This window comes from Achroia grisella, unplaced genomic scaffold, assembly GCF_030625045.1.
Source record: "Achroia grisella isolate CSIRO2021 unplaced genomic scaffold, CSIRO_AGI_Agris_v1 utg478, whole genome shotgun sequence".
NCBI classification, from domain to species: Eukaryota; Metazoa; Arthropoda; class Insecta; order Lepidoptera; family Pyralidae; genus Achroia; species Achroia grisella.
In genome coordinates, this window is record NW_026712882.1 from 1,932,271 (window position 1) to 1,958,496 (window position 26,226).

At 33.0% G+C, this 26,226-nt stretch overlaps 1 protein-coding gene across 1 annotated transcript in view; it reads right to left on the minus strand.

Annotated features, from left to right (window-relative positions):
* The window catches only part of LOC131845684 (pre-mRNA-splicing factor ATP-dependent RNA helicase PRP16), a 100,368-nt gene that overhangs the window by 6,625 nt on the left and 67,517 nt on the right, over window positions 1-26,226 (minus strand). The window contains exons 12-13 of the mRNA XM_059194777.1: window positions 9,474-9,653; window positions 601-684 (exon numbers count right to left, since the gene is read on the minus strand). Of these exons, the coding sequence (XP_059050760.1) occupies window positions 601-684; window positions 9,474-9,653 (264 nt within the window). The remainder of the gene's footprint in view (window positions 1-600; window positions 685-9,473; window positions 9,654-26,226) is intronic.

Below are 26,226 nucleotides of genomic sequence, written 5' to 3' on the forward strand. Positions count from 1 at the left end.
CCAGTTGCGGCCAACAGTATTAGAGTAGTTCGAAAAAAAAAATAACGTAAACATTACATATATTATATTGCATTTTTAATTATTTTACAAATAAGACATGTATGGCATCGTTTTAGCTTCAAAAATGAATTTCCATACAACTGTAATCTTTCATTTTATTACCCCCTTAAGGGTGAGATTTTTACACACTTTGAATGGTATATTTATTTATATTTAATCAACAGCCTCAATAGCTTAAAAAGTTTCAAGCCCCTTACAACCCTTTATCGCATTCAAATGTAACCTATATCCTTTCCCAGGGTCTAGACTTTCTGTGTACCAATATTATGTATGAAATTAAAAAAAAAAGTATAGCTATCAGTTCTCTAGAACCCATAACAGAAGCTCTGCTTTGCTTGGCACTAGATGTCGCTGTATAAATTATGAATTTGAATTATTTTTCCTGGGTTATTTTTATTATTATCAATTAATGGGAAGCACTATAGGAAAAGAAGATTGTTCATTACTCCCCAAAGGATGAAGTCTAGACAATAACTATAGCATAAAATCTACATTTAATAGTACATTTAATTGTATAATAAGGCTTGAATAAATATTTACCTCGCAAGTGACCTCGATGTCTTCTTGTCCGGGCATGAATATTAAAATGTCTCCCTCGTCTGGCTGCAAATGGATTTGTAGTGCCTGCAAATATATTTTTTATGTAACTGGATGTTAAACTAGCTAGATGGTTCGCATGTCAAATATGTGACTCAGTTACTAAGATGATGTATCTTGTATAATATAATAATTGCAATTTATTATGATTAGTAAGACAAACTCAACATTGTCTACTAAGCACTGTTGTGTCTAAACTGTGTCACCCCACCTTACATTTTCCTATTGTTATCTAGTATATAAGAACAATATTTTTACGTACATTTGTCAGTCTATTTTCATCTGTAATATACATCGTCTTAACAGACAACATAGTTATTATTACCCCGCAATATCAAATGTGTTGTGTCTCATCTCAGCTAAAACTCACCACCTACCTGGTGGTAGCCGTCGCCTATATACATGAACAGCACCATTGACATCACGTTATCAGATGACGATCGTGATACCACTCAAGTTCATTTAAGTGGACTAAGATGTTATGCTACCACATTCTATATTTACACTACCTTATCTCATTATCCAGCCGAAATAGCTTACAATGCAAGCAGTTCGGCGACTGAATTAGGTGAGACTGAGGTGTATGCAGACAACTTTTTATAAAGGCTATCTTGATAACCAGACTCAGAATTACAGAGAATATTGTACAGACTTGTATTGGAGTTAACTAGTACTTGTAGTGACTTGCTAGCATTTCAGCAAGCGTAGCAGGGTTGTTCTAAACAGCAAACATTTGTATTTATGTGGTTAATACAGTAATAAATATTCCAAAGGGAAAGACCTGTATTTTCTAATTCGGGACCGATTGCTATGATGCTTAAGTAATAATAATATAGTCACAAAAATACATCTCTCTAATATGTTATCAATAGTTATAGTTATTGTAAAGTTATCAATAGCATGGCTGACATTGTAATATGTCAAACTTCATCGTAGATAACTCGCCACTAAAAGCGCGTTATCATGATCTGTAAATGCAACATTGACGTCAACAAAAGGCTTTACTTACTGCGTAAATAGTACAGGTCCTAAAATGCGTCCTTGAAAAAATCCAATATACCTACCGAACGGATTGGACGTTATCCATTTTTTCTTATTCACATTTTTGTTGCAAAAACAACATGTTTTTACTACATAACTCCAGCATTAGCTAGTCGAAGAGTGAAATAAAATAAGTGTTTTTATTGCGGTTTTCTTGCGGCGAACTATGTCGAATGCTTTGTTAAAAATATTTGTTATATTAAGTTTTTTACTACTAGTAAGTAGTAAAAACTTAATATAACAGATAAGTTTAAGCGTTCAAATAAGGTTCTTGGTTCTAAATTAAGTATAAGTAATGTATTTTAAGTATAAAGATAGATGGAATAGATAGTTAGAGAAGAAAGACCTGAAATAAAAACTTACACAAAGCCGCTTGACCACTGCAATAATAGTAGACTAAATCTTTCTTTTATTAGGACCCTTGGAACAATACTGATTTATAATAACTATGACGATTTAATTTAGTTTTAAAATAATAATACTCTATTATTTTAATCCTACGTCATACTCGTGAATGAGTGCTGCTTGTAGCGACTGGTCTTCTCTAATCACTACAACTGATTTAATCTTATTGTGTATTTACATTTTACCCTTATAAATTAGTATTCACACGTTTCGACTTAAAAATGTAAAGTTACAAAGATTATTTAAGAGAGCAACACTGTGTGACTGAAAAAAGTGATGACTATTTAAAAGTGCTTAAATTAAATTTATTTTAATAAAGGATTTTATCTATTCTATTCAATATCAAAGAATTTAAACAAAAAATGTTCTCAATTAATAAATAGATGTTTGCTGTTATCGAGACATAAATACAAACCAAATAGACATAATCTGTATATATTAATTAAATAACAATGGTTTTTAGCCGGAGAGAGTCCGGCCGTATCCGTCTACCTCCCCCAGGGCGGGCGGGTCTTCGTGAGGATTTTCCCCAAGTTAAAAAAAAAGGGTTGGTATGTAACTATATCAGCCCATTGACATTGTGAAAATATATGACAGGGGTCAATGGGCGAACAGTTGATCCAAATAAATTAGTTTGGTATATAGCGTGACCAGACAGACACACCTAGATTGTAATTCAAATAAGGCTTGTTGTTAATGGATTGATAGTAATTATACCTACGCACATTTTCCTCATACAAAACTAATAAAGTTACTACTAGTAGTTTTGTTTTCACACACTGAAACTTAAAAATGTAAAGTAACAATAAAATTATTTAAAACAGCAACACGCAAGTTTCTTGCTCGTTCTTCTTGTGATGTGACATGTTTCAATTTGAGCGTTAGATTAAAAAAAATATGGTGACTATTCAAAAGTGCTTCAATGTAAGTTTATTTGAATAAATGGCTTTCTATTCTATTCTATTCTAAAATTTACATTTGCGTCATGAATACTGGCAAGTTTTGACTTTTGGACGACAGTTCAGTGTTTTCTTAAGAATGGGATTAAAAGGATTTGTATCCAGAGCTATAAAACATTTTCTTATTAAAATTATATTATAAACGCGAAAGTTTGTGAGTTTGGATGGAAAGATGAATGGAATATTTGTTTACTCTTATGCGTATTACTCTTTCACTCAGAAACTACTGAACGGATTCAGATGAAACTTTACAGCTTATACATCAGAATAACACATACCTACTACAAATTGCATGGGGGTGACCGCATGCAGCGGGCAATAAATTCAAATTTTTATCTCGGATGTTAAATATTTTCTTATTATTATTTACTACTAGCTGTTCCCGCGACTTCGTCCTTGTGGAATTTAACTTTTTTTTTTCTAAAATAAAAGTAGCCTAAGTTGCTTCTTATTAGATCAGCTACCTGCCAAAAAAAGGGCCGTCAAAATTAAGAAGAGATTAGCCGGAACAAACAGAGAGAGAGAGACAAAAATTGTAAAAAATATTATTTTGGTGTATTAATATTCATATGCATGTAGTAAAAAACGGTTATTTCAATATAAACAGACACTCCAATTTTATTTATATGTGTAATAAATAAAGTAAGAAAATATTTAACATCCGAGATAAAAATTAGAATTTTTTAAAGTACAAAATACCAGCTATATACGTCGTCGCTCTTTGCTGCTGTAAATTTAATAAAACATAAAATCCAATTACGGTAGTAATAGGCTTGACTCGACGGGGCTCCTACGTTTGAGATATTCTATTATAATACTTCTGAAAGTAAGGAATAAGGCTGATTTAATGTATTCACGCAAGTATACGAATAATTTTATATATTGTCCAAGTGTCTTTCATTTAACTGATCTATATAATAAAATCTAGACCCAGTAAACGTTGTTTTTCCATATTAATTGAAGTACTATATATATATGCTATATTGCTATAAAATAATAGGGATCGATCAATTTATTTATATTTTACAAAATAAAATAAAAATAAGAAAGTTGTCTCTAAAATCACTAAGGAGCAACTAGGCCCATATTATAAATACCTTATAGACTAACATACATATAATATAATATTTAAAAACTAATACAAAAATATTGTCTGTGTGATCACGGCACTGAAGACGGCAATCTGCCACGGTAGCGCCGATACACCACACCTTTCGGCCAGTAGTCCTCTTTCATGAAGGTGGGCAGCAAGTCGGTGGGGACCAGGGCCACAAACGCTTTAAAACTCGCGTTGTGACTCGACTTCAGCTGCGTCACCCTCAATGTCAGGTTACTCTTGGTACGAATATAATCGAGAATGTCCTGCTCCTTAGTGATTTTAGAGACAACTTTCTTATTTTTATTTTATTTTGTAAAATATAGTTGCCTGAAATAAATGAATAAATAAATAAATAAAATATAAAGAATATTTAGAGGTATGAAAAATATATGATGGCCGATTCTCAGACCTATCCGATATCCACATAAAATTTTATAAAAATCGGAAAGCCGTTTCGGAGGAGTTTGGTAACAAACACCGCGACATGAGATTTCTATATATTAGATAAAATAGTAAGTACACTAATCCCTTATGAATTCTCACTATAGCAATGCATATTCAATTAAAACGCGTAGTTTTAGCGTTGTTTGCGGAGATCAGGTCAAATATTTACGTCGACAAAGTTTCGTGAGATAATTTCCCGTGGGAGCCATTGCTTTTGTCATAAAAAAATACATTGCTCACGCAGAACACAAGCTATTTTTTTTATGTGTAACTCCTCTTTCAGCTAGAATACGTTAAGCGTTTACCATCAAACTGTATGCTAGATTGCCACAATCATCATCATCATTTACTTCTTCCTTATCTCATTTATTTGTGTTCGCACGGTAGTATAAAAATAATAATAAAGTAAATTAATTTATTCCTTTGAATTTTCTAATTTAACTGTTTAAATTATTATCAACAAATCTGATCTATATAACATTTGGGATGGAGAAACTCATAATGTTATTTGGAGAAACATTTAGCAGTTACGGAGGATTCTAGCAGTTTTCTTTATTGGATTTCGTTACGAACCCAATTCGCACTATCTTGTATTGAAAATAGAGTAATTGCAAGGCTGTCGAGGTTCCGGGTCGATGACTTGGGATCGACCAAACAACTATTCGATTATAATTATCTATATATTTTATATATATTATCTATATATATTTTACCATATATAGATAATTATAGTAGTGTGAATGAGGTAAATGCACAAGAGCTCTTAGGATTGTTTTTCACAATGTCTAATTTGTTGGACGATAAATGTACAAAATTAGAAATAAATAGAAATGTAAAAAATAGAAGAAACGAAACAAATAATTTTATTACGAGATCTCCCTCTATTTATAATCGTAACGAATTTCGGTAAACAATATATATTAATTATTGCACAGATAATACATTGATAATATAATTTTGAGACAATATGAGTAAAGGTGGACTTTTCCCTAGAAGAGATCACTCGAAACAGTGGCATAGGAGTGTGTAATAACTGGTGCAAAAAAATGACAAACTACAATTAGAAAAACGAAAGGAGAAAATCGACAACTAGCAATATACGTGCATATTACTAGTTACATTAAACACTACATAACGTTATAATATTACATTATTGGATGGCAACATGACCAACACTGAGAATATGCTGTGACAGTTCAATTACAATTACGGATCAGTCAGCTCATTTCGTAATCGATTACATAAAATAGTCGCAATCAAATTTATTTATATACAAGCTTACTTAAAACGTGATATAATAGTACGGATTATAATTATGGATGGAAATAAAATGACTGATGTAGATTGTAATCTTTCTTCTGTGTACTATCTTGCTTCCATTGTTTTTTTTTTACTTTTTTTTATATACTTTTCTTCCATAATTTGTGGCTGCGCATGAGCGCAGCCACAAATTGTCAGATTATTTAGATATGTATTTATGTATGGTGTTAAGCTAAAGGTTTAAATAACTTTAATGCACGTAAGGTAAGCTTTAAAATTACGTGCATTAAAGTTATTTAAATAAATAAATAAGAAAAGAGGTAGTTCGTGCTTTGTTGTTACTGCCAAGCCTAATGATGGGAAAGGAAATAATGATAATAGCAATTCTTGTAAGTATTTTTAACTTATGATAATCAAAATATACCAATACCAGTCAGTCTTATAACGTTACTACATATCTTTGACCTACTCGACTTTTCTGCGCTATAATATACAAGTGGTTTAGATGGATGCCGATAAATAAATAGATAAAATTAACCGACTTTACTTTATATTATTTAGAAGTAAAATGCAAGAGTTGTGAATAAGTATCTATATCTACAATGAGAATAACTTAATTATAATATATTATTTTATCCACTCCATCCATCCACATTTGAAATACGTCGTTATATTTAATTTGATATATTACTTCTGTCAATGTACATTTCTGTAATTTGTTTCAGCTATTGTTTTAAGGCCGAAATATACGTCATGGATAGCGTGTACAGGGTACAAAACAACGGATAACAAACGCAGTGTTAAACATACTTTAAAAACTACTCATCTGAATTTAATAAATTTGCAAAAGAAGCACCAGCTTTCAAATAAAAAAATAATCATAAAAATCTGTATATGTATGAAAAATCCTTAAAATAAAAAGAAACATAGTCGAGTTGAGAACTTCTAGTTCTTTTTAAATCAGTTGGAAATATCGCTTCTTTATTACTGTATCTATTCTTTCAAGTCGAGCGTCTGTAAAATTATAGAATATATGAATAAGTTGTTCTGTAAAACATTATGAATCAGCAATATTTACCATCGCAGACCTGCAAATTATAAGAATACCTATATACCGGGTTATAGAAATTAATTAAATCTCTGACAACCCTACTAAAAATTACCTTCGAGACGATACGCAGTTTTATTTTGTAAGAGCCTTTAGTACATGGTTCAATCTGCTAACCCCGTACATGATTTGGCGTGAAGATGACTTTATTTTGCATTTGTAACTTTGTCTAGACCTGAATTGCGGTCACTGTCCTCGGTTTTAATCAATGATCCAGGGTTGCCAATTCTACGTGGTTCTATATAGTTTTAAGTTTTAAAACTATAAAGAACCTCGTAGAATTGGCAACCCGTCATGTGCAATATATAGTAAAAAGTAAAGTAAAAATGAATTAAAATAGTACATATCAAAATAGAAAAAAATAATATTTATTTATTTTCATCAAGATTTATTTTTATCAAGTATTTTGTTTAGTTAGTGTACTCGGTTTAGGAAATGACCCTCACAATTTGGTACCTGTTGCTTCTTCTCCATCCGGAGAACAAAAATACAATTATCTAATTCAGAACGAGATCTTTGAGTTCTTTTGTACGAGGTAAATATTTTTAAGGTGGAGAGAAGGGAATTGTTGATAATGGAACGAGTGACTCCATTGTTATTAATGTAGCCTATCAGGTTGACCTGAAATTATTGTGGTAAATTCTTAATTGCGCTGCAAGCTGATCTGACTTCATTTTCACTTACTGGTGTCTCACCAGGGTCAGTGCAGGCGGAGACACCACCAATGGAGAGTCACCAATAAATAGAAATAATCAGCATTCAAATAAACTAAATATAAAGATTTTTTAATAGTCTCTAGAATAGTATTTTTATAATCTGCCACTCATTCGGAAAGCAGACTCATCACAAGGAGAAGGAGCAAGAAACTTGCGTGTTGGATTGTAGAGTTGCTCTGTTGCATTGTATATTTAAGATTTTTTATGTATACAAATACACACCGTGGTTTTTTTGTAAGTTAAGTTGTTTTGGTTTGTAGTCATTTAAAGATTTTCCATGCGTTAAATAAAAGGCTAAGAATCCTGGTAATATAAAATATGGTTGGCAACCCTGCAGCGAACACTTTAATTTGTCTCGATAATTGACATTACAAATGTATTCATTGGAGCGTTATGACTCGCAAGGCGTCGTCGCCGGTGTTCATACAGTGCAAATTGATCGGACTAGAATTACCGATTCCATTATTTGATGCCATTCGATGAAAAATAATTAACAACTAGTTTCTCCATAAAGCACATATTAAATCGTCTTAATCTGACTATAAGGTAATTCTGAAAGGGATAGGTAGGTACTGTGTGCAAAATATGTACCAGTAGAGTTTCTTGTTAGTTCTTCTCAAGGCGAACTGGATGATAGTGATATTCTTTTATATATTCTTTATTGCACTTACATATATCATATAATAAAATATATTACATAGTTAAATTCTAATAAAAGTGAAGGGCTCTCTTAGCACAATATAACCCAAGAGGTTTCTCTTTACAAATACCAGCCGCTATAAAAGTGGGAATATGATCCCATACTAGGTTAAATTCGAATAAAAGCGAAGAGCTGTCATAGGACAAACATTGCCAAAAATACGGTCACAAAATGATAAGAATAAAAAAATATATTTAAAAAATTTACACTACTCGACGATTTGTCCTAGAGCTAACCTACATAAGTATATCCTGTATTATGGGAAATATGAAAACACTAGGCCTCGAAGGAATTCAGAAGAAATCGCCCCCTTGCTCGAACGGGGTTGAAATCGGAAATTTAATTAACATTGATTGATTTAGTGACAACAATTAAAATGAAAGAATTTCAGTGTTTCCGTATACCATCCCGCGTAATAGTTAACCATTTAACGCTTGACCGGAAGGTAGTTGCAACACTGTACGGACCATTTTTTTGTTATCTATTGTAATTGCACCAATTATATTCAGTTTCCTACAACTACAAGTTTTATTGCTGTTATTATTATTAAACAGTACTATCGAAGAAGTCCGACAAGAGAAAAAAATGACAATAATTGAACATATGCTTACAGGTAACTAGAAAGGAAAGAGCTGACGGCCCACCAAATGGAAGGTGGTAACTGTAGCCTAAACAAATGAACAGCAAATCAATAAACATTTGTTCTTGTTGCTGAGGACTATAGTGTCATACCATCATACGCATAATTACACTGCTAAATCTCACCCTTCAACCGAACTTCAACTTACAAAATAAACATGGAGGTAGAAATGTGGCTTACGTAAGAAAACGACTTTGTTCAAAGTGTAGCTCAGTAAAACTAGTGCAAAAAAGAGGCGAATTACGGGTGTAGACTCAATGAACTTTGATCCACCAATAGAGGAGTTCGTAACGCTTTTAGTAGCGGTGATCAAGTTTCCGCACTGAATATTTGTGGTCTCACACATGCTACTGGTAGAGGAATGAAACAAAATAATATAAATTCATTAACGAATGAATTGGACTACCGTAAAACAACATTTAATTCGTTAAAACAAATACTTACTTGTTTAACAGCACCATCGACGTAATCCTCACACACATTCTTGGCGAAGAACGTCTCGACGGGGAAGGTCCGTCCAGGGATAGTGAAGGTGGGCACGTTTCCGAAGAATGTGGAGAACTTAGTTGAATCCATGGTCGCTGATGTTACGATCAGTTTTAAATCCGATCGACGGGCCACCACCTGGAACAAAGAAGAGGTTTATCAAAAAAGAACAAGAACATACAAAGAACAGACTATTTCTTATATAGTGAAAATAATATTATATTAGGTGCTTCCAAATTACAATTTTTGCATTCTCTGCCACATGGCATAGTAACAGTTATAGTCATATAGTACGATAATGTAGGAATTTAATGTATCGGTAGTTTTTAATTATTAAACAATTTTTTTTTATATTAGGTTGATCGGAAATTAATTTCGTTATTTTTGGGATATATCGAGCTTCGAGGTTAAACCCAGGTCTTTCAAGTGGTCATAAACAGTTGAATTCGATAAATTTAACCTCTCACCGACCTCATACGTTGTTATTCACCGATTGGCTTATGTCTTTATCAGGTTCAGCCGGCATTCCAGAACGCGGTGCATATTTGATATCAAAATTGCCGGAGCCAAACTTGGAAACAACTTTTGGCACTGGCTTGCTGTCAACACATCTTCTCCATAGACATCGGGTAAATTCTTTCTGTCTTTAACAGCATGGCAACAGTAGCTTATTTGTATATGCTATAAGCAATTTTTTTAATATTGCGAGAAAGGAAACGATTTTGTTTTCATAAAGAAGATAAAAATACATTACATTTCACCGTATTGTGTAACACAGAAAAAATAGTCGATTTATGAACGTTGTATTTTTTAAGACGTAGATTACATAAAGTGAACAGGAATGATCCGATATCCGATAATAGTTGTAGTAAATGATTTATCTGCAGCAGATCAATTTCATGGTCGATTAGCGCTCATATTTGCGGCGGGACAACGTTTTGTCACATATTTATGAGCTACTAGCTGAAAAACCACGACTTTGCCTGCGTAGAATTAGGATTTAAACTATACCCGATACAAGGTGAGGAGACTGTTAAAAATGGGAACCAAGTAGCTATTGCTACTAAAGTACAATTTTCAGTTGACTCCACGTGGTCCATCCTGGTCAATTCCTGGGGAATTACTCAATGACGTGACTTCAAGCCCATCCTATCGCCTTCCACTCATGCCTCGCTAGTGTACACCATTGTCACAGGTGTCACATCACTAATTGCCACAGAAAATACTCGATTGAATTGGATTTGTTGAAAACACAGAACATTATTTATTACTAGTATATACTTATGCAAAATATAATTCCCTGTTTCCTGCCCTTAAAAGTATATCTTTGCAACAAAAAGTACGCTATTTCCTTCGTCAAGATTGAATTTATCTCCACCAACATTCGTTAATATTAATTTAGGGGTTTAGGCGTGAAAATGTAACAGACGCTGAGACAGATTGAGTCACTTTAACATTTTAATATAAGCATGTATTTACGCGCGCAACGAACAAAAGGTGATCGCAAAAAAATAAATTATAAACAAGTAAAAAACCTTTCTTTCAAATGTTTTTAAGTGATCTTTGGACGGTTTCCAAAGTAGTCTTTTTATAACAAAACCTTGTACTTGGTTGTGTCATTGTTTTCATAAAAAAACAGTCTAAAGTCTTTTACTTAATATAGACAATTATTTTTGTACTAACCTATATTTATGACAAACTATTTCATATAAATATATCTTTATAATCATACTAAGCTAAATTGCTACTACAGCTACAGGTTAATAAATTGATATTTTTTTCAATTTAATTGTTTATTAGTGTAATGCTATTGTTGATGCCTCGTACTTAACCTGGAAATTATTATTAGATATTTTTTTGTGATAAATCGTATTTTCACTGCAATAGCATATATAACGTTATCTGCTTAAGACGATTTTCGTAGAAGGTTCATTAAATTGCCGTACATAGTTAAAAACAGTACTTATTAGTCTTAAAAGGAATATGAGTTTAAAAACAACATGTTTAACACAAAACCCACTGTCACGACTGTCAGAGGGGTAGTCAGAGATATTGTCAACTGTTCATGTTGTGGTGAACGAAACATTAAGATGTTCATGCTTCGCCAGGCCAAGTATATTTGAAATTTGATGACTACTATTCTTTTTCTATTCTTTTGCAGATGGATAGATAATAAGACTAAGCAAAAAAATTTTATAAATTTATTAGTAAGATTTTATCCTTGAATAAGATTATGGCTACAGAGAAAAAGGGTATATAAATAGAACTTTCACGTACGTACGTATGTACGTATGTTTTACGTAAACTGGGGATAGTGACGTATAGGTCACGAGTTTGGAGCCGGGATATAGGTATATGCCAGGCGTTTTATTTCACGTTACAAATAAGTGATTACTCATAATTTCACTTTTATTATAAAACTAGTGGTGGTCGAGTCTTCGTCGGCGTATACATTTGCAGATGTCATCTATTGGCGATAATCATCATCATCATCATGATCATCAGCCTACTGCAGTCCTCTGTTGGATAAAGGTCTTTCCCAAGGCACACCACTGGGCACGATTTTCAGCCCTTCTCGTCTAGTTATTACCCGCAACCTTACGTATCTTGTCGCTCCACCTTGCTGCGAGGCATTCTACGCTACATTTGCCGAATCGCAGACTTCCGATAATTAAATAACAAAAATTAATAAAGCAGACAAATAAAGCAAACAGACAGCAAATTTTTCCATACCCTCCTCACGAAGTGCTGGTTGGGGGCTAGAAACAAGCCCCATTGCCTCTGCATTAACTTCGGGGATAAACAAATTATACGATATATAACAAAATATTAAATTTGTTATTTTCGCGTAAGGGACACTCTGATTTCTCAGGGTCTATAGCCTAACGGTAGTGGTTTACCATCCGAAATTCAGTATACTTAATTGGCAAAATTGTGATAAAAAAATGGACGTAACGTCCCCGATGTTAGATTTTGTCGTAATACGAGCACCTGAATGAGGGAGACACAAATAGATGACGAGACGAAACATCATATTTTACCAGCCAAGCCCCCGGCCACATGACTTGCTATACGGCCGTATTTATACAGTACTAAAAGTTAGTAAACGTTTTAAAAACATTTCAGATTTGGAAGATATTTAATGTCAAGTTAATCTTAATTTTGCTTTTCGTATTTTTTTTCTACTGTGAAGGGAAAACTTAGTGTTTGTATAAGATTTTACATGAGAGTAAATAAAATTATATTATATTCTAAGTCATCATTGCCTTGCCTTTATCCCATTATTTGGGGTCGGTGCAGTATGTCATTCTCTTCCACTGCTCTCTATCATTCGTCATATCTGAGCATACTCTTCTTTTATTCATATCATCTTTCACACAATCCATCCATCTTTTCTTAGGGCGTCCTTCTTCATCTATCCCTCCTCATGAATGTGGATGGATGTAAAATCCATCCACATTAATATTATACACTTTCTAAGTATTGCATATAAATAGGAATTATAGCGAATTTTATTAATTTATATGTAAATCATCCAAAATCTGGTTTAGGTGAAGTACCCGGAAATAAAGACAGACAGATGAAAAGAGACACTTTGTTTTATACTATTTGGTATTTGGAATGGTGCAGTAAATAAAAAAAAGAAACAATTTCAATCCGTCATTGACATATGTATGAGTATCTTTCCAATAGGGATAATCCTGTATATATGTCTTGTCTGTCTGTCTATCTTTTTATATTATATAAAACAATGTCACTCAGGCTGTCTGTAGATCATTTAAACAACACAACAACGCAACAATACAACTTTCATAGAAGGTTAATAAATATAATACATATCCACTCGTCCGAAGCCGGGTTGGCAGCTAGTTACAGATATATTCAAGTTATAAAAATTCCAATACAAATAGTCAACGTATGGAAACGTAGGCGTTATATAATTTAATTCATAACGTAGAATCAACAAATGGGTAACGTCTGGGTTTAATGCTTACGTCAGCAGCGCACTGAAAATAAACCAAAAGACGACGTGTCGAAAGCTGTAATGTACGATAGCCGGCAGACATGTTGTTATTTTATTTTACTTCTGCTTTATTAGGAAAGGCATAGGGACTCAGTCTATACAGCTATGTCTGTTTTTGTATTTTGAATTTTCTTGCAGTCAGCGGTTTTAACAATGTGTTTAATGTTTAGTTTAAGAGTGCCTTAGAAGATATTGTTACAGATAAACTATGTTAGGTAAAATCCTAGGTGTGTCCTTTCTTACCACTGCCCATCTATTCTTACCTAGTGGTTAGCTGGTAGGGAATGCCATATGGTAAAAAGCTCGCCAAATTGTACAATTTTTAAAAGCAATAAAAGAATGAACTTTAATAAAACTCTTTGCCAGACTCAAGTAAATACACTTTTGTAAATTATTATTAAATTTATTGAAATTTCACTAATCTAGTACAGAAATGACGAATGCATTGTGATATTTTCTCCCGGTCACGTGTAGGGCAAAAAGACACTCATGAAAAAACTAACGACTCGCCTGAATTTCTTATTATACCGGTTTTGAGCCGCGACTTCGTCCGCATGGAATTTAACCTACTACTGTTATTAAAATAAATAAAAATTCTAAAATAAAAGCAGCTTTAGTTACTCTTAACAATTTATCTATCTGCGTGTGAAAGTCTCTACAAATTAAGTTCCTTTCAGAGATTAGCAAGAAATAAACAGACAAGGAGACATTTTTAAAAAAAAATATTTATGTATACTTTCAAATGTATTTAAAGGTGTTAATTTGACATTACAAACAGATATTAAAATTTTATTTGTTAGTATAACTTTATGTATTTATTACACATATAAATCTTACGGAAGCAATTCTCTTTCTAAAATTATAGTGCAGTACCATCAACATATATATTTTATTTATTATACTGTACTAGCTGCACCCGCGACTTCCTTCGCATGGAATTTAACTTTATTTTTCTAAAATAAAGGATTTTTTTCTAAAATAAAAGTAGCCTAAGTTACTGCTTATTACCTCAGCTACCTGCCAAAAAAAGTCACGTCAAAATCTGTCCAGTCTTTTCAGAGCCTCTAAAATTGGAGTATCTGTTTGTAATATTGAAATAACCGTTTTTACTACACGTATATGAATATAAATACGGAATATACACCAAAACAACATTTTTTTAATTTTTGTCTGTCCGTTTGTTCCGGCTAATCTCTGGAATGGCTGGACTGATTTTGACGGCACTTTTTTTGGCAGATAGATGTTGTAATAAGGAGTAAGTTAAGCTACTTCTATTTTAGAAATATAAAGGTAAATTCCACGCGGACGAACTCAATAAAAAAAAATCAATGCGATGCTAGCGAGATAACTTGGCTGCATCCGAAGCTGGCTCTATTGACGTCACGATCTATGAAGTAAACTACAGTAAATGTTTATCAAATGGAAACATGTTTGTGGGGTGCATCTCGCCGCCGCGCCGCCGTGCCGCGCCGGTCTTGACATTGATAGCTCGCCGGAATCCGTATATTTTTAACTATAGCTTTCGGTCTGATATGTTTATTTATATACACCACGTGGAGTTCATAGAACGATGCCCGTTTATCGGGCCACGACTAGGCTGACCAACTTCGAGAATGATTTTTCGGGATTGAATTAATTAAAAATAACATATTTATTGGACAGAAAATAACGATCGCGATTTAAGAAATTATTTTAAATGATTTTTTTAAATATAACTTTACAAATTTTATTTAAATTGATAATAATGGAATTGTGAATCCGCCTACGTAGATAATGATGATAAAATGAGCAAGAAGTCAGGTCAGTTGGCCCATAGGTAACTCAGAAGATTTGTTTAACCATGTGATACGCCTCGCGATGTTAGCACGCTGAACAATAGAATAGTGAGAAACTGAATTAAAAATGAATATCAACGTTGTAAATTGGGACATTTTATAGGATATGGGGCACAGGCGTTTGAACTCGGAATATCCTGAATAAACCAGGACAATTGGCAACCCTATCTATGACGTACAAAACTGGTTATCGTCTATAGTAAAAAAAGTATGTAAATTAAGCAGTCGTTGATGCCGCTGTATATATTTAAGTAGAACATATGCACGCACGATATGAGAATTGAATGGTAAACCATTTTTTTTTCGAACTATCCTAAGGCCACAGCTGACCTTTACAGTTTCACCGAACGACAGCGGGCGAGTGCAGATGACACCCAAAACACGTGGAAGAACTTATAGCGCGGCTGAATGACAACTCCTGTCTGACGGATACGATTTAATCTTTGGACCCCGCTATGGGTTCGAAACAATTGTGAGCAGCTTTGACGTGGTCTAGTGTTTTGAGTAGTCATGCTCACTAAAATGTCCAGACTTGTGGCGGCGTGGTGGGCCGGGTCATTGGGCTCCCTAAAATATGGTCGAGCGCAGTGATGGCTGGCTCATCCGTCATACTCGTGAACGGGTGCTGCTTGTAGGGACTGGTCTGCTTTAATCACTATGACTGATTTCCTCTTATTAATTGTTTAACCAGTTGGTTATGTATTCAATATTTTTTCTTTTTGAGTATTTAATTGAATTAGTGCTAATTGGTGGTTTGTATTCACACACTTAAACTTAAAAATGTAAAGTAATAATAAAATTATTTAAAAGAGCAACACGCAAGTTTCTTGCTCGTTCTTCTTGTGATGAGACAGCTTTCCGAACGAGCGGTAGATTAAAAAAAAATGTAATGACTATTCAAAAGTGCTTCAATGTAAGTTTATTTGAATAAATGATTTCTATTCTATTCTATTCTATTCTAAACTCGGTTTAGGTCGTCGTAATTTCATCCCCGTTTGAATTGTACAGGGAATTGATCATAAGTATTGGTCAACTATAGAATTGAGCAGTTGATAAACGATATTTGTTACACTATTTTATTTTATACAATATCATGTAATAACATAACCACAACAAACTTTGCGACAAGTATATAAACATCTAAAAATAATAATTTAGATTGTATTTCATGACTCAAGAAAATTACCACATAAAATATTAATTTTAAGCAAATTTTACGAAAACAATATGAATAAATCATCATTGCCAAGTTCTACATGACCAGGCGTCATCGTGTACGTCACCGGAAACGGTTTCATTACACAGAGTGGCAAAGACAAAAGTATCAATGAATGTTCTCTGTCACATGCGTCATCAAAATTTATTATAAACCAATAAAAATAACTGAATAAAGATGCACACAAGAAGATAGACGAATAAATATGTCTGCCTATAGTCTACCTACCTACTCGCTGTTCTTCAGTTCACTTTGATAATGGTGGTAATAATGGAAATCGATATATACGGATAAAAAATCGAATAGAAGTAATTGTTATTCAAATAAACTTAAGTATTATTTATAGCAGGGCGTATTTTAGAAAACATAATTGTCGAAGGAAATGTAAACCGGTTTGAACATAAGAGCGAAGATATGCGCAAGCTGTTGATAATTGAAGCAAAGAGCAGAGGACCCAGTTGCGTACCTTGAGAGAGACTTAAACAGCAGCAAACTGTAGTGTATGATGAAGTGGATTAATTAAATGCAAATGAAAATGAAAAAATGTTAATCAATTCATTTTCTACAATACAATATTTGGATGACCTACTAAGCACAGAAATACCTACGTCACAGGTGGTTTTCCTTAAATGTACCATATGCCAATATAGTTAGAGTAAACATGACAAATTTAATAGATTATTCAGTACATACTAATCTATTATGTTGACTTCCGTTAATGACGATTAAAGGAAACGGCCAGAAATTTACGTAGGTCAAGGGCGTGGTAAAAACGGAAAGTACAAATACAAGACTAATGACATGCCTTTTAGTATAATTTGATAAAAGTCATTAGGCGAATAAAATCCATATTGGTTTAGAAACCACATATTGAATTTCCGTACATTATAATAATAGTTTCAACTTGTATGCGGGCTATTTTTAACATAAACTAAATACAAGACAATATATCAAAGACATAGAAATAAGTGAAACATCTTAGATTGAATTGATATAATTTTCAAATACAGAAAATATGTCAGTTCCAGTACTACTTTGTGTATATACTGATTTAATGATTCTTATAATATCTTTAATGATAATAATTGAAACATTGTTACTTACTTACTGAGAAACGATATTTTGAACTTATCTTCGGCAGATATCAAATTACATAAAAATAATCGCAAAAATAAATAACAATAAATTTTGATACTGAGTTATTTGTTACGTTATCGCGACTTATAAGGTTAACCAATGCACATGGCATGGGAGATGGAAAAGGCAATAGGCTTTCATCCTGGTCGATGCCCTTGCGGCCAAATTCAGAAGTTAGTTACATTACGTAACGTTTACATAAAATAAAGGTTGTTATAGTCTTATCAACATACGTATATAATATTATTGTAACTGATAAGAGTGACTAAACAATGTGTATTGTTATCAAGAAAATCCTTGAGATTCTTAACACAACAAACAATATTTATGTTGTATTGCAATCTAATATAAACCTGAAGTAAATAAATAGAATAATTAACCTTGAACATGTCATACAACGCCATCTAGTTGTAAACTAAGAACTTGTAATAGTAACTGATGGAAAACTGCAGCAAGAAATATTTTTTTGTATTTAATACATGCATAATAAACACTCAGATCAATGCAAATAATCATAAACATGAACATAGTTTATATTGTTGAATGATTATCGGGTGATAATCTCTCCCATAACAAACTATTATATATATTCCCGAGAGATGACTAGCTTGCTTGCTGTGTCAGATTAAATTCAAATTGACAATGCATCTAACCCATCTGGGATTTAACTCGGGTATATTGTTCCCGCTCGTCATCGACAGGAAATCATATATAACCTTATAATGGTCTTGGACAGTGCGGTTTTAGTAACTTTCTTCCGCCTACACTTAGATTGCGAAATGAACTACCTGTCCATGTTTTCTCTACAGACTACAGCATGAGGATTTTCAAGAAGGATATATTAAGGTTTCTTCAGGATCGACCATGCGCACGTGACATCCCTGCTGTTTCAGGCGTCAGATGGGCCGTATGTTTGATTGCCACCATAACGGTAACTGAATCTGTTCTTGTAAGGGAATCTTCAATGCAGTTTGTATATTGATTGGCCTGAACTATAACCGAATTGTGTCGTTCATCAATACGTATAAGCAATCCATCGCTAGAAAAATTTAAAGGCATATCACTGTCGTTATTTTTTTTTTACATCTGCTTGCACCTCTGGGAAATGGAATGTGGAGCGAAGATTGTTAGCAATATCTAGTGTACGCAAGCTCTGCTTAGCTTTGGATAAAAAAGCGTTATGTGAATTGTCATAGGTTGTTATTATATTTATTTTTCTATGCTAATCTATACTAATGGTATAAAGAGACAAAGTTTCTGAGGTTGTCGAGGGTAATGTCTAGATCTACTAAATCTATTTTAAACATTCTTTTAGTGTTACATAGCCCATTTATCGAGTAATGCTATATAACATCACGCTACGACCAATAGAAGCCGAGCTGAACTGAATAATGTTACAAAATATGACGTAGTCGAATTTGCGCGTCGGCTAGTTACATTGTAAATACAAATGACTTATTACAATATTTCACAAATATCATTAGCACAGACTCCGGGAGCACCATCCCATCATCACCTATTAAACAAAAGCTCTGGTTATACAAAAAAATTGTTCTAATTTAGCACATGTTCAATGTCATTTAATTGAGAACGTCTAAGTTCATAAACGGTATTTGATAACAAACTGTGACAAGGACACGTTCGATGGTACACGGTCGAAATGAATCATTCACTATTAGTTCTCATTCATATTAATTTATATAAAGATAAAGTATAGTTTTATTGAGATAACGAGTACTTAATATGTACTAGATGAGAGCGGGCATCGAGGCTAATATACTTCAGCTTTACTATTTTATATGTGTAGTTCTAAATTTAATATCTATGACTGATTTCCTCTTATTCATTGTTTAACCAGTTGTTTGTATATTCAATATTTTTTCTATTTGAGTATTTAATTGAATTAGTGCTAATTGGTAGTTTGTATTCACACACTTAAACTTAAAAAGGTAAAGTAAGAATAAAATTATTTAAAAGAGCAACACGCAAGGTTCTTGCTAGTTCTTCTTGTGATGTGAAAGCTTTCCGAATGAGCGGTAAATAAAAAAAATGTGATGACTATTCAAAAGTGATTCAAGTAAGTTTACTTGATTTCTATTCTATTCTTGTCTAATCAGTCTTAATACGAACAGAGTTGGCGACATTGTGTTCGTTTAACATTTTTAATTGTAAACCTACTCGAATAAAACAAACACCGAATTTTAATTGAAGCATACCATTATATATTAATGCAAATCGGTTAATTCGTTTCTGGGACTAGCGCCATATATGACAAACCTTTCTGTAATTTCTCCACCTAATGTGAACCCTACAAACCAAACACAGACAACAAAGAGGGCTGCTTGAGGGCAGAAATTGGTGGACTGAGTTACCCAAGCAGACAACATTTAACAGTCTACTTTAAGTAGTATTTCTATGAGTTGTTTAGTACCCACAGATCTGCTTTAGTACTAGATGGCGCTGTGTGAATTGTCCAGGGTTCTTTTTATCCTTTCTTATATTATAAAGGCGAAAGTAACACTCTCTCTGTCTATCTTTCGCGCTTTCATGCCAAAACTACTGAACAGATTTAAATGAGATTTGGTACTATACTAGTCTAGACCCTGAGAAAGGACATAAGCCACTTTTTCATACGAAAAAAGCGTGAAACTTTTACTGGGACTCTGCTAGTTATATATAAAATCCACCTCTATTAATAATTTAAAAAGTACACAATTTTTTAATGATTAAAATAAAAAAAAATCGTTTATTGGTATAGGCAAGTAGGTCAGTGTAGTCCTTGGTATTATTCAATAGAAAACAGACGAGTATGATGTCACTCGCAGACCGTTATGGAATTATGCGATCATTTGTCGTGTTCCACATATGTATATGGAAAACATAACCTTGTGATGCTCAACTTGTGAAAAATATAAACTAGGCCAAAGAATATAGCGAGTCAGCATTATATGTTGGTAAGAGCAGTGGTCCTCAATTAGTAGTTCCGCATACCACCAATAGTCCTACAGTTAAAATACACTTTGCATATATTATAATAACATAAGATATAAAGTAACTCCCAAATCAATTTTTTTTTAAATTGTATCTAAGGAGTATCGATTATGCCAGCTTTCAAACAAAATAATCTGCATTACAATCGCACCATTAGTTTAGGAGTTACGATGCCACAGACAGATACACAGCCACATCAAATCTATGACAGCCCTTTTTTGCGTCAGGGATTAAAATTTAACATTTGTAACTAATATTACGCAGAATGATTTTATTTATCTTGCAGACAACAATAAAAACAAATAGGTTTACTACTGTATATAATTACAGTTAAAACATTTAAAAAATTGTTACTTTCTTGATTCGGATAATGGTTATTTAATTATTTAAACAGTGCTTCGCTTTTGTTATATACATACTACAGCTAACAACTTCAAATGATAATATTTTCTTGCTTCATACTTTTTAAACCGTGATTTTTCAGTATTAGGATTTTAGTTTTTTAACTTTCTTTGCAAGCTGTTGTACAGAGCTTGTGTGTTTTTAATGAGATAGAAGCCTATATATGGCCACTAGATACAATTTAAATTCAACTTTTTCAGTAACATCCGATCATAACTTTAACTGTGAAAAGCTAAAAAACATACATCCAAAATAATGTATGTATGTATATGTAAAGTATGCATTTTACAGCAATACTCATAAAAATATCTATAGATAATCTTCATTAGATTATACAATTTCCACCTATTACGTAAACCATTCATCATTGAAATTGACATACCGACGTAAAAACTACGTTTTAAAAACAGGCATTGAGAAAATTTTATACGAATTAACGTTTTTAGCGATCATCCGCCAAACTTTAGTTTTTTTTTTTTCATTTTCTTTCTTGTTTTCGGACTAGTCTAATGCTGTTGACCGCAGCTGGCCTTTATAGCTTCGCCGGACGATAGGGTGCGAGTGCAGATGGCACACTAAACCCACGGTAGGCCTTATGGAGCGGCTGAAGGCCAACTCCCCCCTGACGGATACGACTTTAGTCAGAGGCCACCGCTAAGGCTTCGGACCTCAACTTAGGCCGCCGTAATTTCGATCCCCGTTTGAATTGGACGGGGGATCAATCGGAGAGGTCTCAGAGGAGATTGCCGAATCACTGTTTATAGTCCGTCATGTTGTGCCCCATTACTCTCGATTTGCCCACCGCTAGGGGTTCGAACATTCGTAAACCGTGCCCGTTTTTTTTTTCAATATTGTACTATTGTATAAGTACATGTGATCAGTAGTGGTCACGCACGTGGCACGATGCGTGGGCGCCGGGAGCTGGCGCCGTATCGCCGCGCCTTCCCGACTCATTAGATCGTATGTCAATTAACTATTGGAAACTGAATCTATTACAAGTGTGATTATAAGTTGATTAATCCAGATAGAACTGCAAACAAGCTCACGGTCCACATGACGGAAGGTAACAACCGTTACCTATAGACTAAACTCTTCTCTTCCGGTTGCTGTGCCCAACGGGGTTTATAATGAACCTACTTTGAAATATACCTATCTATCTATCTACCGTCAAATTATGGAATGCAAACAGGCCTCTTAAGACTAAGGGGATTATTTTTTTTCTTATGGATGATAAAGGAACGGTGCACCCGCCTACGCTACGATTTACGCTGGCGGGGCACCAGTGGAGGATGATAGGATGAACATGATGTCTGGTCAGTTAGCCCATGGGGACAAATTCACAAGGAATTTATCACAATGGTTTCTACATGGTTCACATTATTAAAAATACAAGAAGAAGGGGATTGTTAGTAATGTTGAAATATGACCCTGAAAGAAAACCTGACATAGTATATTATTAGTAATGACTAATAATATACTATGTCAGGTTCACTTCCACGCGGTTCTCTGTGACTATCATCATAAACGTCTGGTGAATTGTCTATGATGAAGTATGTAATATTATGTTATCTGTGGCTTCACAGAGACGATATTTTTAGAGTTTACCTAATTTTTTTTATATCGAAGTCTATAAATTATTACGAATATGCCATATAAACAATCCGCAGATATTTTAATTAAAAATAGATGTTTGCGTTACTATAGAAGAATGTGTGACCTTAATTATTCTACAAATGTGGATATTATGCGTATGTAATCAATTTCATTTTATGCACGTAGCGTTAGGGTTGTCAATACAAATAATAAAATCTATTACTGCTTTTTAATAATATAAAATAAAAAGTTTCTAAGAAAATGTATATCAAATTCAAAAAGATTGGGAAAATCAAAATCCATATTTTGCATCATACATATAAAACAAAATATGTGAATTGAATTTAAAATCCAAATCTTTTTATAATTGATTGTAAGTAACATTTACAGTTTTACAACCCTAAAATAAATATATAACAATAATAAACTACAATAAATTATAGATAAGAACCATTTCAATCACATCAGCGTTCAAACAAAAAAACGAATTTTTTAGGATCTATGCCATAGATGTACACACAGATAGACAGACACATCAAACTTATAACACCTCATTTTACACGTCGGGGGTAAATAAATATTACCTATTTAACATTTTTGCAGTGCAATAGTTATTATAATACTTTTTTTAATTTAATTTATTTCAGGTAATTTTTGTTTTTATAATGGTATGGCACCAGTGGAAAATGATAGGATGAGCATGAAGACAGCTCAGCTGGTTAGTTACGCCATCGTGGCAAATTCACCAGAAAGTTATCACATAACTTACATTGCTAGCAATGGGATCATTAGTACCATTACTAACCATCCCTTTCCCCCAATCCTTACTAATATTATATATGCGAAAGTAACTTTGTCTGTCTCGCTATCACCCTAAAACTACTATACCGATTTAAATGAAATTTGGTACACAGTTAGTCTAGCAGTTACCCAGAGAAAGGACTTAAGCAACTTTTTAATACGAAAAAAGATTTGTAAGGGGTTGAAAGAGAAGATGAAAGGTTGTACGTAAGAATCGTCATTTTTGAAGCTAGAACGATGAAACTGTTTTCTTTCTCTTTTTTGGGTTAGACTATTAAATATTTTTTCATAATTTCGTCAAAATCACTACACTTCCACGCGGACGAAGTCACGGGCATGCACTTGTTCATTACCAACTACACATATGTATATAGTTTTAAATATAAGTGTATTTTTTATTTTACAAATGTAAGAATATTATGTGATGCAAATTTTTGTGATAATAATAATAATAAATAAAAAATAAATAAACTTGTAGTTTATAGTTAATAATAATTATAAACTACAAGTTGACGTCCCTATATCGTGTTTACCGCATGCTTGTTCTAAATATAGCACACATAATGCGCGTACGCAGTCATCATCAAAAACTATGTTATTGTATGCAATTTATACATACAACTTACTGTATTAATTTATTATTTTACTACATTTCCTTCACTTATAAAGTTGTACACGTGCGTTTTTCATTCCAATACAATTGGATACGTTATGAGAATTTCAAATATGGAAAACAATTAAAAACACATACAGTAGGTAAAATTTTACGATATTTTTTTTTCTTTGGCACCCCTCCGTTATCTATTATGACAATGTATGAAAGCCAAATACGACATTTTAAATTCCTTTGTACGATTCAAACAAATACCCAGAGCAATACAAACAGTCCAGTCAAGACTAAAATTGTATTGTACGGGGATCGAAATGGCAATCATTGAAATACGAGGCAGTGTGCTAAACCACTCCACCACAGAGGTCCTCATAATATATCGCATATCCAATATAACTAGTGGTCGAAATTTGACCATAATTAATTTATATATACACTAGCTTCTCGCCCCGTCTTCGCTCGGGTGTACATGTATTATACATATAAACCTTCTTCTAGAATCACTCTATTTATTTAAAAAATAAACCGCTTCAAAATCCGTTGAATAGTTTTAAAGATTTAAGCATACATAGGGATGGAAAGACAGCGTCAGCGACTTTGTTTTCTAATATGTAATGCTATATAAATTGATTATGGTCATAAACTTAAACATTTTTATGTTTCTATTGTAAAAAATAATCCTTGTATATTAATAAAATATTAGCATTTGCACTCTGAACCGCTCCGTTTACGAAATTTCATACTCTATTTATATTATTAACCGGTTCTTAACACGAACTTGAGTCTTGAGCAGCTTGAGTCAGTTCGTGACCACGGCTAGTGTAACCTAGTCGAAGCGTCGAGAGAGGTAATTACCTTTATTTGCCATAAAATTAGTTCGTATTAAGACCCGGTTAATAATATAAATAATGTGTATTAAACACGAAAGTTTAAAAATAGCAATTTCATACCGCTCCGTCCGCGCAATGTTCGTAAGGAGTTTACGTTTATGCTTGCAAAGCAAATGCAAATGCAAAGTTTATGCTTCACGAATACGTGAAGTTCGTTACGTTTTCCAAAATGTTATGTACATATTAATAAATATGTACATAACATTTTGGAAAATACTCTCTTAAAGTACTAATATTAAAGTTGAAATCCTAAAATTTGAAATATTTGAGTTAAATCAATATAGTTTTAGATGTGCGATATAAAAATTATGAATAACGTATGTATGTCTGACATATTAATGATGATAGATCTGATATCCGTTTTCCATAATCGGATACCACGTGTCAGCATTTCAATAAATATAACATTTATACCGTGGGATGCAATTGAGTATTCGTTGTAACAACTTGTCAAGAAACGTGCTTCCTTAGCGTTTCCGTGTTTACTTGTATGTTTTATACCAGTATTATGATAGTTATTCAATTGTGTAATATCAAATACTAGCTGTAGCCGCGGTTTCACTTGCTTGTTATTTATATCTTATGTATATAAGCACTAGAGACTGGAATTAGTAATAATAAAATAAATAAGCAAAATAAATATTTTCTACTATACTAAGATTGTATGTAACTACAAAATAACAGTATCAAAAGCGTTACAATACAACTTAATAAATTAAACTCATGTTGTCCCAATGCTGGCCAAAGTTAACCTATCTATCTATCTACTAAAATTATGGAATGCAAAGCTATAATAAATAAATAAATAAAACTTCTCCTAACTACACTTATAAAAAATCCTATGTAATATATTTTTATAACATAAGCGATTGCAAGGAAAAATAGTATTTCGGTAACTCTATTTTCTCACAACACACGTGTAAAGCCGCGAACAACAACTACATTTATTATATTCTAACTATATACTACTTATCCTTGACGGTCTCGATGGTTTAGTGGTTTAGCACATCGGTATACTTCCGGTAGTTACGTGTTCGATTCCTCGCACGGTACACACATTTGTATTTTTGAGTATGATTGTTTCCATTTGGTCTGGGTATTTTGTATACATAGTATGTGTACATGTTTTCTTATGATATGAATTCACAAAAAGTTGTCTTGTATCATAATACAAGCTGTATTTAGCTTGGGACCAGACGACGCTGAGTCAAT